This window comes from Embiotoca jacksoni, unplaced genomic scaffold (assembly GCF_022577435.1).
Source record: "Embiotoca jacksoni isolate LCO1_2020_lvr unplaced genomic scaffold, fEmbJac1.0.p SCAF_2, whole genome shotgun sequence".
In the NCBI taxonomy this organism is placed as follows: Eukaryota; Metazoa; Chordata; class Actinopteri; family Embiotocidae; genus Embiotoca; species Embiotoca jacksoni.
In genome coordinates, this window is record NW_027185340.1 from 6,910,094 (window position 1) to 6,925,801 (window position 15,708).

The 15,708-nt window shown below is 41.2% G+C and overlaps 2 protein-coding genes across 4 annotated transcripts in view; one reads left to right on the forward strand and one right to left on the reverse strand.

Annotated features, from left to right (window-relative positions):
* itgbl1 (integrin, beta-like 1) overlaps nt 1–4,955 on the forward strand; it is a 44,570-nt gene extending 39,615 nt beyond the window's left edge. The window contains exons 10-11 of the mRNA XM_069154290.1: nt 1,034–1,147; nt 4,134–4,955. Coding sequence (XP_069010391.1) covers nt 1,034–1,147; nt 4,134–4,222 — 203 coding nt within the window. The 3' untranslated portion in view covers nt 4,223–4,955. The remainder of the gene's footprint in view (nt 1–1,033; nt 1,148–4,133) is intronic.
* An 829-nt stretch (nt 4,956–5,784) lies between these two features.
* Nucleotides 5,785–15,708, reverse strand: part of fgf14 (fibroblast growth factor 14) — a 101,298-nt gene continuing 91,374 nt past the window's right edge. For all 3 annotated transcript variants that reach the window (XM_069154291.1, XM_069154292.1, XM_069154293.1), the window contains exons 4-5: nt 9,820–10,018; nt 5,785–8,771 (exon numbers count right to left, since the gene is read on the reverse strand). In XM_069154291.1, coding sequence (XP_069010392.1) covers nt 8,629–8,771; nt 9,820–10,018 — 342 coding nt within the window. In that variant the 3' untranslated portion in view covers nt 5,785–8,628. The remainder of the gene's footprint in view (nt 8,772–9,819; nt 10,019–15,708) is intronic.

Sequence of the window (15,708 nt, forward strand, 5' to 3'; positions counted from 1 at the left end):
TAACAATCAACAACTTAAAAGTGTCATATTAGAAACAACTCACCTCTTTTCTGACGTTATAGACTAAACAATTAAAGTATTTATAGAAATTTGAATTGACATAATAACAAAATAATCATCAGTTGCAGCAGGTGCAGCTGTCAGCTTTGTCCTGTATGTTTATAATGAAGCTCTCTACATTGTCACTTCACTGTATGTGTCATTAGGTGGCAAATGAAAGCACACAACAGGATTCCTCCTCCGTTGTGTAGCAGTGAATCCACAAAAATCGAGCAGCTGCAGCGAGTCCAGGGCGTGAAAATGAAGATGAGCATGTTCATTCTCCATGCTCCACTACATTCAGACAGCAGAACTATCTCCCCTCATCTCATCCCCTTGTCTCACCTCTCTCCTCCATCGTCTCGCCATCTTCTCGTTCCGTCTGCCCCCACTTCTCATCGTGGGCGCCTGCAACCCGGGGTTTGACGAGAGAAATTGGGGAGATTGAAAACGTAGTTGCTGGACCTCTGGGTGTGAGCTTTGTAAAAGTGAAGCAGACAGCAGTAGATTTGTTTCTCTCTACCAACCCTTAATACCTTATTATCCTGCTGCTGCCCTTGAGAGTGAGAGAGAGGGGAAGAGAGAGGAAGGAAGAGAGAGCGAGAGAGAGAGAGAGAGAGGAATAGACGCTGATGGGGAAGAGAGGAAAGTTGAAGTGTGGGTGGGTTGGCATCCTGGTGGTAAAAGTATATTAGTAGCTGTTTCCCCAGGGAACATCTCATATCCATTCTGCCCAACACCATCAATCTCCTGTGTAAAAGAAACAATTTACAGGAAATAATACAAACAACATTTACAAAACAAAGACATGGGGGTGGGATTGAAAAAAAAAAAAAAAATACACTGTCAAAGTCTCAGCTTGGATAAAAACTGATGTTAATTAACAGTTCTGTGTGTGTGTGTTTGTGTGTGTGTGTGTGTGTGTGTGTGTGTGTGTGTGTGTGTGTGTGTGTGTGTGTGTGTGTGTGTGTGTGTGTGTGTGTGTTTTTTACAGGGTCCTGTCACTGTGGCCAGTGTATCTGCTCACCCCAAGACTGGTGGGTGTCTGGAGAGTACTGCGAGTGTGACGACCGGGAGTGTGATAAACATGACGGCCTCATCTGCACAGGTAAGGGCATACGCACAGTCACGAGATATTTTCCAGAAAAAAAGGGACCCAATCCAAACAGACACGATGATGATTAACGTGATATGACGTTGACCTGAGACGGTCCTTTATAGAGAGAGCGCACCAACACATTAGCTGGTGGTGCACAAAAGAAAAGAGCAGCAGTATAATAATACTGTCGAGGAAAAAATTTAGTCATAGAAACTAAAATAAACAAAAACAAAAAAAAACTTTTACAAATGTTGACAATTCATTTTTCATCTCAATAAAACTACAATAAATTAAATACAATTTTCTCACCAATTTCATATATCTTGGACTAAAATTCCTACAATTTCTCATCATATAATTGCTGTGGTGACGCATACATTTTCAGTGAGGATCAGAGCAAATTAATTCAATTTCAAAGTATATTACATTGAGCTTTAAGTTTAGTAGAGTTCAACTCTATCCTGATAATTCAATTCAAAGTGCTATTCAGATTCAGTTTTTCAATTAGGTTATTCAAGTTAAGCAATACAAATGTGAATGACTCGTATTCAGTTTCCGGTACATATATCTGCCCATAAAGAAAAAAAGTAGAATTAATAGAGACCAGACGTACCTCTATATAGCCATTTATCCACAGGAGCTGCAGTCTCCCCACTGATAATGGAAAGCTCAATACACGCATAATTATTTTTGCCCCGGGGCCAGTCAAAGTCTGGATAGCTGTTCACAAGCGTTTCTCATCATGACTTCATGACTTCAAATGTCAGCCTTAATGTCATTCAAATAAGCATCAGTGGTTCCAGATGCAGACCAGCGTTTCTTTACAATGGACAAAAACACGGCGCAAACAAAGAAAATGTATTTCAACATCTGTTAAATGTTCCAGACGACCAATACCGAACTGGAGTGTATTTGTAAAAACCACCATATGCGGGAAGATTATTTTAATGGGATGGTGTGTTTCACGTGAAAAAGCCATTGCAGAAAAGGATTGAAAATTCAGATTTAAAAAAAAAAAAATATATATATATATATATATATATATACATATATATATATATCTCTGTTTCTTTTTGTCAGATAGCAGAGATTGAGTCTTCTTTACCCTCCATTGTGATGTTAAAAAGATTATGTTCGGCAAGTTTCCCAATAAATTACTCTGCATCTGGAGATTTCATGGACCCTCGAAAGCTGTAAATTCTCATTACGCATACAACTGATGAGTGATGTGGAAAATTTAGCATATTAGGAATGCTTGCTGGTTAATTTTATGCACTGAATGGGATCATTTCAGAACCCCTTTCAGCAAAGAGACAAAAAGGTCTGTCAAAGTGCCTGCAACACCGGTAAACACATAAAAACAGATAGATTACAACATTTTGTCACCATGCAACACGGTCTATTCATGATTTATCAGCGGCATATTCATGAGTTTGCAGAAATTACTCAAGGTTTCAGTTCACAGGTGATCCATCAAACCTTTTTATAATGAACTAAAATGTTTATGTATCATCAATATAATTACAAAACTGGTTTGAGTAAATTCATAATGAATCTGAGCAATGATTCTCTAAACGCTAAACTTTACAAACAGGAGCAGAAACCACCAACATAGAGCCTCAAACTCAATACTTGGGGTCCTATTCTTAATTTTTCTTAATATCAGGCAAGTCCCTTGAAAACATTAGTGAACTGATCCGACTAACAAGTATTATCTGTGAAGCCAAAGCCTATTATAGCTCCTTATTCTGTGCCATAGGGCTCCATTGTTATCAGATACCATCGAAACACATGCAGTAAACGAACGAAGATATGTTCCTTCACTATAAGTGAGCACACTGTCCTTCTTCCATAAATACTCACCAAATGGGTATTAACCTGATAATAGAAATAGTCCCCAACAAATACAGTTTAGGCCCGTCTGAGAAATATTTTTTTTAAATGACCTAAATTTCCCGACTGTTTTAAGGGAAAAGTTTTTACTTCTAAAGTGAGAGCAAATGGACTTGTGTCTGAGTGCCACACAAAGGGTAGGGAAGTTGGAAAGTATTGGTGGTTTTTTTTGTTTTCATGGACTATATTGACAAAAACAGCAGCATGAAATACCACCAGACTGATCTTTTAATAAGAGGAAAGGTCTGTCTCATCAGCAGATCATCAAGCAGGCTGTGGGACGCCCCGTGTTGACTCCTGCTCTGTCCCGTTTTGTGGCATTTTACTTACCTATCTCACTTTCCTCTAATCTTTTTCTTTTTCTAACCTCCTTCATCCTCTCTGTTGCCTCCATCAGCCCTTTTCTCTCCTTAGACTCCTCTCTCCTCTCCCACAGAGACATTTTGCAATAGATGTGTCTTTTCAGCTGTGTGGCAGGGGGCCAGACAGAGTCCCCTTCTTAACCCCACCATCTCTGGTCTGACAGGGAGCTTGTGGGCAGCTTGGGTGGTACCAGTTTAAAACTCCTACTGGGTGTATTTATACCTAATTAAAGGAATAAAAAAAAAAAAAAGTATTGTCTTGTGTCCTTCCTGTCTGAAAATCCCCAAACAGTCAATATAAACATGTAGATGACCTGACTCCTCTATGGGCTGTAGGAGACTCCAGTCTCTTAAATTTTAGTCCAATGTTTTCAATCCACCCCAAACTCCACCGGAGACTTTGCCATCCATATTTCCTATTTTGCTAATGAATATACAATTAATCAGGGTGTATTCCATCACTATCACAGGAAGTAGGAAGAAAAGGAAGACTGATTATGCTTTGTACAAATGAGTTGAATATCTAAAGTATAATTTTCTCCTCTGCTGTGTGGGCAAAATAAAGCGGCAAAAAAGAAAAAAAAAAAAAAAACTGTCCTGAGCGATGTAGTTGGCCTCCATCCCCGATCAGAGAGCTGCACCCGGGGAGGCAGGGTGTGAAAAGAGGAACCTTGTTAAAGGTCAGGCATGATGGCGCAGCTCTTTTAATTCACAGCTTTTCTTCTCACATCTTCTCCTAGGGAACGGGTTGTGCAATTGTGGCAACTGCGAGTGTTGGGACGGCTGGACGGGGAACGCTTGTGAAATCTGGGTGGGAGCGGAGTACTGAGGAGAGCACGGACACTGGGGTTAGACACTAGAGGCCTGGCTGCCCGCAACTCACCAGGAGCACTCACCGCCAGTCACGACCAAGCCGGAAAAAAAACAACCCAGACAGAGAGGAAACCACGGGCAGAGGAAAATAACTACAGATGGATGTAATTCTGCATATCACTAACAGCATTCTTTATTGTACCGGTTACAAATGGTCCTTATTAAAACTGGGTTTTTGTAGGTGCAAAAAAAAACAAAAAAAAACAACAACCATGTTTGTCTGTTTAAAACATATTACAATGTAAACATTTAAGTTTTCAAAGGTTTTTTTTATATTGTAGGAACTCTTACATATTTCCAATGGCTACATGTAACAGGATGCAGATACATTACAAATCCAAACGCTGGAAAGAGAAGAACATGTTGCATTGTCCAGATAACATTGTTGGAATATGTGTGAAAGATAATGTAGGTCTGTTTTTACCTGGTACTGAGTGGTGTGTCATTCCCAAACTGGACTGAAAGTTTACTCGACAGCTCAAGGCAGAGGTTACTCTTTGAGGTTTTTTTTATTTCCTTTTCATAATAAAACATTAAATGTGCCGCATGACACAACAATTTGCATGGAAAACAATGCAAAGACCTTAATCATACATGGTTACAAATTTTGTTATAACATGACATAACTCCAATGGGCATACTTGCAATGGTATATATATATATATATCTTTTTTTTTTTTTTTTTTTTTTGAAAATAAATCATTTCAATAGTGCCTACTGTTCTCCGCAAGGAAAATCAACCCAAACAATCAACCATGAAATCTGCACTCTCTTAATAGTGATAAGGTTCAATTCTAAGTGGAGGAAACGAAGAGAAGGGCATAAATAGTTCAGTTGTGGCATGCTGGATGTCCATGTCACTTCAACAGGTGGTATCACGGGATGAGAGCTGCGTTGACACACGAGCTCAGTCACCACTTGAAAAGAGGACCGATAAGAAGTCACAAAGGAAATTTAATGTAAATTCTACTTTGGCCTTTTTCATGCTTAAACTAGCCAACCCCTCTGTTTTTCTTTGTCCCATCAAAAATGACAGGTGCAATAATATACTGCACACTATATTGCATTAAGTATGTTACTGACATTACAGTACACCTTTATATAAATATTTTATTCAATATGTTGTATATGTGTATACAACAAACACAAACTGTATAGTGTAGACAAACTCGTTGCATATATGTAAAATTAGCGGTACATACCAACAGTTCTTGATAGACATAGCCTACTACATGCAGTTCATCGATGCCAACCTCTCCCCATGCAACAGATGGGACCGAACGTACAAAATAAAGAAGCAACAAAGAAAACCGAGTTGCTAGAAACCCATTTTGAAGGGGGGCGGAAGGGGAGGGGGGGGGGGAATCTGGGATCTGGAGACGACATCACACACGACCCGTAAACAAGAGAAATGAGGACAAGAAATTAAAATTAAAAATAAATTTAAAAAAAAACCCGGTGGCTACAGAGATCCAAACAGAGATGTACATTTACACACTGGTCATTTACAAAAATAAAGTCAGCCTTGGAGGAGCCAGTTAACTGGACTGCAGGGCTGGAGCAGTAAACCAGCCCAGCATGGAGAGTTTTGTTAAGGGTGGAGGATGACTGGCTGTAACGAGGGGCAGAACATCAGCCCCGAATACAACTACAATGGTTTCAACCTCCTGTCCGTGTGAGTGTCCATGTGTGTGTGTGTGCGTGTGTGTGTGTGTGTATAGTATAGTACGCCATTTTTGTTATAATATCAACAGCTTTGTACAGACAAATATTGACGCCTAATGAATGTGCTTTGAGGTGCTGTAATAAGAAATGGTCATGTATAATCCCAATAAACTGAGAAAATTATAGTCACCAAATCAATTTCTTAATATAGTTGCACTTTTGTAGCAGCATATAGCAGCAACAATCTACTTAATAGTCTAAATCTTATCTAACAAAACTATTAGGAAAAAAATCATTAAAGCAAGACAAACGTTATAAATGTATTGATCAGATAGAGCTTTGATAAACTACGAACAGTCATGATGAGAATGCGAAACAAAGTGCAGTGAGTAACCTTCGGATTAGCTGTGAGTGTGCCGTATAGCCTACAACATGCCGTTTCAACCCCCAGCACCGGACTTCAGCGCTCTTCTGTTTGCACAGAGTGAAGAACAATGCCCATACCTTGCTCCGTATAGAAAAGACATGCATGTGATTACTTCAAGGTATATGTACTTCTCCAAAATGACATCAGTCACGACCCTTCCCGGGGTCTGAACGGAGTTGATTCTTTCGGACAGAACAAACGCTATCACAGTGAAAGCTTCGATGAGTTGAATCAGAGTGAGAGTCGGATTTGTTTTCTTTCTTTTTTTCTTTTTTTTTAAAGAATCAGTTCTTATTGGGATGAAGAAAAATACTTTGGTCATTTCAGGATGAGTACATCTGAGTGTGGTTTTTCCATGAACAATGCTACGTGTCCTCTACATGGATGTATCGGGTGGGTGAGGCACCTTTGGCCCAGTGGGGACTGGGAACCTGTTTTTGCATGCCGGGAATCAAGGTCCAAACAGGCACATGATAGGCCAAGATGATCAGTACTGGACTCTGCATGCTGAGCTAGAAGACAAATCCTCTCATAATAATAATAATAATAATAATAATAATAATAATAATAATAATAATAATATCTAGTCATTTAAAAAGTTATGATTTTTAGTAGTCATTTTCCCCTAAATTTTATACAGTGAAAATGTTACAATATAAGCCGTCTCTTGTATAACTGCTGCAAGAAGAGAGAACACAATAATAACCTTGTCCATGCTTTAGTTTGCTGAACCAAATAGGGATGCAGCCAGTATAAATGTCACCTACTGGTTTTCAGCCATGTTGTTTTCTGGCTTTAAGTAGACACTGCCATAAAATGGCTGCCAGTGCTGCAGTTATAGACCATCTGGGTCAAAGCCACAAGCCTTGCCTCGTAGTCCAAAGAAGTGGGTAAGTGAGGGACAGAGGCCTACAAGGCCTAGTGATATTCCTAGAGCCCACGCTCTGAAATAAGATTAAAGAAAAATAGACTTCAGGTTTTCTATTTACCAGAGAAGGCGGACTGAACCGCTGGTGGGACTTAGATAGTGATATGTATACACCATTCCTTACAGCACTCTCCCACCCACGCGCACATCTGTTTATAAATGTGTGTGTGTGTGTGTGTGTGTGTGTGTGTGTGTGTGTGTGTGTGTGTGTGTGTGTGTGTGTGTGTGTGTGTGTGTGTGTGTGTGTGTGTGTGTGTGTGTGTGTATGTGTGTGTAGAGAGCTCCTCGCATTGATTGCAGTGGCGGTAATTAGCACTTCATCAACTATGATTGCAGGAGCTATCTGCCAGCCTCCAGTGTGTTTTTATCGGCTGTAAAAAAAAAGAAGAAAAAAAAGAAGGAAAAAAAGCAACGCCTCTGATTCTCCACACAAACGTTGTGTGTCTGTCTTTAAGTGTGTGCATGTTGTAGGCAAGAAGGATATTTGGACAGTTATTTTTCTGTGTGTATGTGTGTGTGTGTGTGTGTGTGTGTGTGTGTGTGTGTGTGTGTGTGTGTGTGTGTGTGTGTGTGTGTGTGTGTGTGTGTGTGTGTGTGTTTTTATGCCACATCTGTGTTAATGTGTTCCTTAGAAAATCACACAACTCCCTTGCAAAATGTTTTTATCTTTTCTAGGTTACTTGACAAAGAGAAAAGTGTGTGACTAGAGATAGAAAGAGAGGCAGAGGGGAACATACTGGTAAAAAATAGAGGACAACAGTCCAAATATTTACTCTATCTATACAGTCTCTATCCCAGAACATAGCTGGTGAACTGTGGTATAGAAAATAGATCTGAAGGTACACAGACTCTGCTGCAACAGGGCATTATAGAGGGGGAGGTTGTTTTTTTTTTTTTGGTTTTTTTTTTGGGGGGGGGGGGGGTGAACTGTCATCAAGCAAAGTACCACAGGCGTCAATGTGAAACACGCGTTATTCACATGAACTCTCACAGTTTCAGAGGAATCAAAAGGCATTCCATGATCAGAGGTCCTCTTCCCTCCTGTGCTGGACAATCTCAGCCACCTCCGAATCCATCCGCCCGTGTGGATGCAGCTGGAGGAAGGGAGTACGGGCGGAGAAAGGAGGAGGAAGAGGAGGAGGAGGAGGAGCAAGAGAAGAAAGGAAGGGAGGTTCGCCCGGATCAGATCCACAGAAGAAAGAGGGTCTGGAGTCTGTTTGGGGGGGAAAAAAGCCCTGCCTCCGTCACACCCTTCCCCCTCCACACACACACACACACACACACACACACACACACACACACACACACACACACACACACACTGGGCACTGGTCAGGTGTGGCTATGTGGCGGGTTTGTCGGGCTTGCTGACAGGTTTACCTCCGTTCATCACTGCCGGCTCACTTGTGCTTTTACTGGGAGGTACTGCCGCCTTGGGCACTGTCTCTCCAACATCATGCAACGATGGCTCTCTGTACATGGCAACTGGACGAGCAGACATGAAGGAAAGAAAGCAGAGATGAGGGAAAAAAATCTGTTAGAGAGAACATCTACCTTGCACTTTTTGAGTTTACCTGTCTGCAACTATTGAAGAAGCATCTATCCCCGAAGAATATCGCTCCCTTTTTTTACAAAAGTTTGTATGCAAATAATTCCTCAAAACCTGCATTGAAGAGCTGCTGCGATCCAGAGCTGGATAAAAGCTGAAAGCTGATACATTTTTTGATTAACTGGGCTATCCTGACACTTCTTTCTCCTGACTCGAAATCCAAGCACATGCTTTTTTTCTACTTTTTTTTTGGACAAAACCTCAAAAAGTGTCTCATTATCCCCCACTTTACAGACACTACACTACAGCTGTATCACTGTCTTGACAGGACACTTCAACTTGATTCTTCGCTCAAATGATGGGAAGCAATCAGGCTGGTGGCTGACGAGAGTGGCGGTGGCGTCTGCTGGACTATCAACATTTCATGCTGCACTTTCGTAGCCGCCTTGCCTCCTGCACCGCGTGCTTACATCAGCAAAACAGTGAATCAGCACGACCATTACAAAAATATGTCAAACATAGACATGTGTACAGTAGTTGCACCATTTCTAAGTAAAGAATCCTGTCTTGTAGTGTGAGGCACTTTTTTTGATGTATGTCTCCTGCTGCAATGAGATTCAGTTTGCAATAACAAGGTCTCATGCAATGTTGACAGCTAAAAGAATGTGCTAAAACGTGTAAAAAAATTTTTTTAAAAAAGTGTAAACGTGTAAAAAAAAATACAACCAAAAGAGAGCTTTAAGGATTATAAAAGTACAACTTTCTTAAAAACATTTTTTTTAAGGCTATAACTTGTTCTGCCCTGACAGAATAGCACGTGTTTCCCATGTTTTCCACATGTTATCACATGTATGACACGTGTGTACCACATGTTGCAACTTATGATAACATGGAGGAAATATGTGGAAAAGTTATTACACCATGAAAATGTTTTTGCACGTGAAATTCATGTGTTTTTTTTCTGTAAGGGTGTCTTTTAGATACCTTCTAATGGCTTGGGCAGGAAGTGAGCAGCTGGTTTTGTTTTTTTCACTCGGTTCCCCTTCATGGCTTGGCCCTCCTTGTTGAGCCCGAGGAACCAAGCTCTCCCCGACTCCTGTTGTCTGTATAACATGGACGAGTAGATCACGTAGTAGTTCTCGAACACCGACTCTTTGAACTTGCATTCCGCTGTAAAGAGTTCCTGCAGAGACAGACAAAAACAATTCTTCTGAGATTTCCTCGGACTATAATGGTAGAATCAAATGAATGATTCAGACCTGTGTAAGAATGAAACAGTCAGATTCATAATATATATCCGAACTTGTATGGAGGTCACCAGGACAAACGTCACCTTTATTCCACGTTCGTATTGCACAGAGTAAAGTAACAGCAGGCGCACAAACTGCCTCACTCGGTAAAATGAACTTCATACTTCTACCTGTCCTGAAAAGGATGAGCGCTGCAGCGCCTGTCAAGCTATAATCATGTCTGATTCAGGCAAGCCTAATGACCTGCTCTGATGAAATGCAACTCTCACTCTCTCCTTGGCCTTCACCTTGACATCCGATGTAAGAGCACTCGTTTAGTCAATTAGTTAATGTTCCTGGCAGGAAGGGTATAGTGTTAGGCTCTGACCCCGGGACATCAGCGCTGGAAAAAAAAAACAGCCCCCCTCCCCCTTCACAGTCTTAGTTCTTAGCATGCTAGACTCACTTCGCTAGTTCCTCAAAATGTTTTAATTGGTAAAAACCCAAAGGGGATCATTCTTCCCAAATGCCATGCCTACTTTTAGCAATTTGTCCATGACTGTGTTCTGAACTTGGTTCGAATAATGATAGAACTAATCAAGTGATTCTTCCATCCTTTACACCTCAATCTGGCAATGACAAATGAACACAGAGGCACCACATCTCTCGCTGCTGTTACCAATTCATCTCCAACCAGAAGGGTAATAAAAAGCGTTTCCACACTGTCCGCCCTGCCAGGCTAAAAATAAAGGCATTCATTGGGGTGTATTAATCAAAGCACACTCTCTTTGCAATGGAGAGTTTTGCCACATATGTTGTGAGCAGCTCCCACTGAGCTGGTTCACTGACATTGGATGTAAAAACCTGTGATTCACTTCATACTGCTGTGGTTCTCATTGTCAGAGTCTGTGGTCATTAAGAGCATTTATTTATGGGTGAAACACACCGAAACTTTCATTTATCTGCTGTGGAAAATGTTTGTGCTATATGCAGTATCATCGCACAACCACTGTGAACTAATATCCATTCTAATTACTAAAGCAACAAACACACACAAAGTCTTATCAACCATGGTGTCTGATGATTAATTATCTGTATTTCTGTACCTCTTTGACATCCAGCAGGGATAATAGTGTTCATGTTCAAAGTCTTAGTTTTTGGCGTGTCAGCATGCTAACATTTAAGGCTAAGGCCGATGGGACTGTCCTCAGTTCTGCAGGTATCTGATCATGAATCAAAGTAAAATGTTGAAAGATCCTTGATTTCTGACATTTCACTCAAACCACAAAGGTCAACCTCATTGGGACAGTGGACGCAAAATCAATGGGTTACCAAAGTCAACAGGATTCAACGTCTAGGAACCATTAATGTCTGTACAAACTTTTGTGCCAATCCATCAAAATAAATGTTGATATATTTCACCGGATGAGAGAAATCTTGATGTGTTGGTAGTGCTAGTTGAAAAGTTGTTGGAGCCAAAGTCATTCAGGGTTCATCCTCTGGGCACCAGGCTAATTTGTACCAGCGTTCATGGAAATCCATCCACTAGATGTCACCAATAACCATAGACTGTATATAAAAGTGGACGTAGCTTCCGGCTCTGCAAAAACGAGGCTGATGAGGAAATGCCTTAATCTGTTTGATTGACATGCATGATGCAGTGTCAGGTTACGGCTATCGGTGGGCGGGACGTAGCATCGTCGGCTCTCCAATCAGATCGAGTCAGATCCACCACTCACTCCCCTCAGCTCGCCCAAATATGGTCACTTCCTGCTTCAAACTGCTCTGAAGTAGCAAGATGGCACCGGCTAAAGTCCGAACTCAAGTCTTCATAACGGCCGTTCACAAAACCGATGGGTGACGTTATTTGTGGTTGTCGCTTGCTAAAAAAAATGAACATGACAATGTGAGCTATTGCGAAAAGTAAGTCGGATGTATGTAGGGCCATGTTTACGTCTACAAAATGTGGCTGACATATTTCAGTCTGGAACAAAGCGGTGAACCAACTTACCGACGGACCGTGCAAACCCCCAAAAATGCTCACAATATTTTGACTTTCACTAATAATCACTCACATTTCCATGTTTCCCTGGACTTTTTATAGCTACCCTGGTTGTTCTGTCTCTTTATGCATCTCCACTAGCAGCACAATACATTATTTATGGGCTAGATTCTCAGTTTTGAACACAGGACACATGATGCCATGATTATCGTGCAATTAGCCCTTTGGTGAATTACCCCCTTTCAGAGCTTATCCTCCAGACAGTATTCAGCTGACAGCCGAGCTGTGCAGGAAGGAGTGGAGAGACACTTGGGGATGACAATAATGATCCCGAGAAGCACCCGGCTGTATATTGAAGGTCCTCTATCCTCGCTTGAGGACGTGTGGGCTTTTCTGAGTGGAAGGCACAAATGCACGATGCATAACAACAGGATGAGCTGCGATTCTGCACATTCAGCGACAGTGAGGAATGGTCCAAGCTGCCAACAGAGTCACAGAGAGGTCAGACAGTGGAGATCAGCTACGTGAGATCTGTGCTGGGAAACTCTACATCCTGACTTCGGTCTCGTCGGTGATTACATAACATGAGAGACTTAACTTTCAGAATATTACAGTGGTTAATGCAGGGATTAGGGTCACAACTACTAAAGCTGATTCTGTAGCAGACCGCAGATCAGTACAATCCATTGTACTGCAGACACATTACAGGCCGACAGAATAAAACCGAGACTTGCATGATAAAACCTTGAGCGCCAGGGCATCGAGCATGTTTCATTATCAAATGAACAAGCATTCCCTCAGGATGATGCACAGGCTCAAGCCTTATTGTTATTTATTGTGTGTCAGCAGCAAGCAGTAGTTTGTCAAATGGTTGCTTTTTGTGTCCAAGTTGTCAGAAGGGCTGCCAGGAAGGTGACAGAGTACCATTTTACAGACTGTACGCAACACATACTACTTTACAAATGCAAAATAATAGAGGAGAAGTTTCATCTCAAGGGAGGGCTGTCATTATATGCAAAACCTACTCCCTTGACTGATCTTCAGCCAAAAACACACAACAAAAGGTGTGTTTGTTAAACCAAGTACTCATTGTTCACAGAGAATGGTTAAATATGCTATTTTCATGCTATAGCAAACTCTGTTGCTGAGCCTATTAGGAGGCAAAACAGTTTTACCTTCATGCTTCCTTGAGTTGCTTCAATTAGGTAATTAATTCTACTTTTTCCTCATCAGTTGAGCTGCACCTCAGGTTGGTTGGCTTCTGTAATTAGACACATCGTTTTGATGCCGGTCCAGGTTTAGCCAAGCTCTGCCTGTTACGTGACACCTACAAAACAGCCTCGAGTCAAAGTAATCATACAATCCGGTGCCAATGCCGTAATTGTGGCTAATCAAATACCTTCACATAGTCGCCGGGCTTTGTTTATGGAGGCTGAGCCAGTGGAGGTGGTTTGTTTGTGGAATGACATGGCCTGTCACCGTAATCAGTTTGATTTGTAGCTCAGAGCGGTGAAGGCAGCTGACGTCAGACACGTTTCTTGGTTGATTGCATTTTCAGTGTGTCGAATGTCAGCAGCCAATCGAATACTTTTATCTTCTTCTTTCATTTCATCACATTAGCCAAAGTATGTGGACATTTAAAAAGAAAACACATTATTGATAGCAATTTTTGGCCATGAAGATGTACTGATCAACATTTTATCGTTACAACAATTACAACATCAAGATCAAATGCTGTGAAATGGGGTTGCTCAAAGTGACAAAACCACAGACTCTCATCACTCAGCTGTGTAGGTCCCCCTCAGTGTAAAAAAAAATACTAATCTTTCAGCCTCTTTTACATATTTGTTTTGGTTTTACAGTCTGCAACTTTACTGTTTTAGTACAGTTTGACCTGGTCTCACATAGCCAGACTTTCCTCCACCACACTTTACCAGCACTGGCTACACCCATATTTCATTCTGGCAGAGGAGAAAACAATGTCTGGCTCGTTTATGTTTATTGAAACCAATAAAGTCTTCATAGGCAGTCCTAAGCCAGGATGCAGCGACAGTGCCATTGTAAAACAGGGGATTTTTGTTTTGGGGTACATTTGCAAGTGGAGAGGCCAGCTCTAGCATAGAAATGGCTAAATCCTTGCAAAAAAACAAAAAGAATCAAACACAATTATTGCATGATCCAAATATTTGTCAAAACCTGATATTTTCAGCCTCTTGGAGCTTGCTATTTCCAGTTGTGATAGACGTTTTAGGAAAAAGTAATGCATAGCAGAAGAGAAGGCGAACACTGGCTGAAATAGTTGGCAGAAGGCAGGTTTATGCCAACATGTACTTAATGACAACTTAATGAGGTTATGATATGTCAGTGTGTAGTTTGTTTTGCTGCCCCAAAGTGGCAAAAAAAAAGGCTTAATAACTAACCTACATTTAATGAAGTCTTTGCTATGACCCACTAACAAATGTCTTTGACTGGTTAACCAATATTTTACACATTTTTTTGAGCATAAAACAGTGGCACAGCTTACCCACCTTTCCAGTGGGAGTTTGTTTCAGTAACAACCATTGTTCCTTACTTAAACATCCTACTGTGCTTTTCGAGCAGAAACATTTTCCCTGCGGCTTTCACTGTAATGTTTTTTATTAATTCTCCCTCACTGGTGGCTCGGAGTGGTTTCAGGACAATATGGTGCAGTTAGAAGAAACTGGGCATCCCTGTTGTGTCTATACATACAAATCATGATCTATTGGAAACACAAAAAATCCACTGCTGTATTCTGACCTAATCCATAACGCTATTATTAAGACAAAAACCAAATCAATTTTGTACTCGTTAAATTTCCTTTGGCATTCATTCTCCCTTATTAAAGAAAAATCAAACACAGACACACACACCAACCCTGAGCCTTTCTGAATTTCAAAGCAGCAGAGAAACTAGAAACTGAACTATCTTTACATTCAGAGCTGCCTGCTGTATAATTCTACCCAGCATCAAGCTAATATTTTGGGGATGTGGGTGACATTGAAGGAGAAGACAGAGCCCACACTTTCACACCAGTGGAAAATCAAATCATTTTTGAGGCACCACACGGTAGATTTTCTTCCCGCTCGATCTCCCCCGCCTGCCGCTCCACATCAGTGGCTCCCTGGCTCGTGATTGGCCATGCTCTGAATGGGAAGGCCATAATTGACCTTGGCCACAGACAGCGTGAGGGCCAAAACTGCTCAGCCCTACATAATCAGCCCCCGTCACCAAAGCAAAAAAGGACAGGGACAGAAAAAAAAAAGAACAGTCACAGCAAAACAGAAAGACTTGACTTGTAGAGAAAAACCAGGCAGACTGATTTAGAGAGAGAGAAAGGTGTGTGGATGGGGGTGAAGGGTGGATCCAGAGAGGAATACTGCTTCTGCAGAAAAAAAAAACAACAGATAAAAAAAAGAGGCAAATGGATGCAGACAGATGGAGAGAGTGGGAGTTTAAAATAAAAAAAGAGTGAATAGGCATTAATGACGCGAGCTAAGGGAGTCACTCTAAAACAAAGACCCTTTAGAAAAAAATCACGAAACAGGTCGTGATTGCAGAGCACGACCGTCTAAAAGTAGGTGAGAGGAGTTTCATTTGGGGGGTGGGTGCACATTAATATGC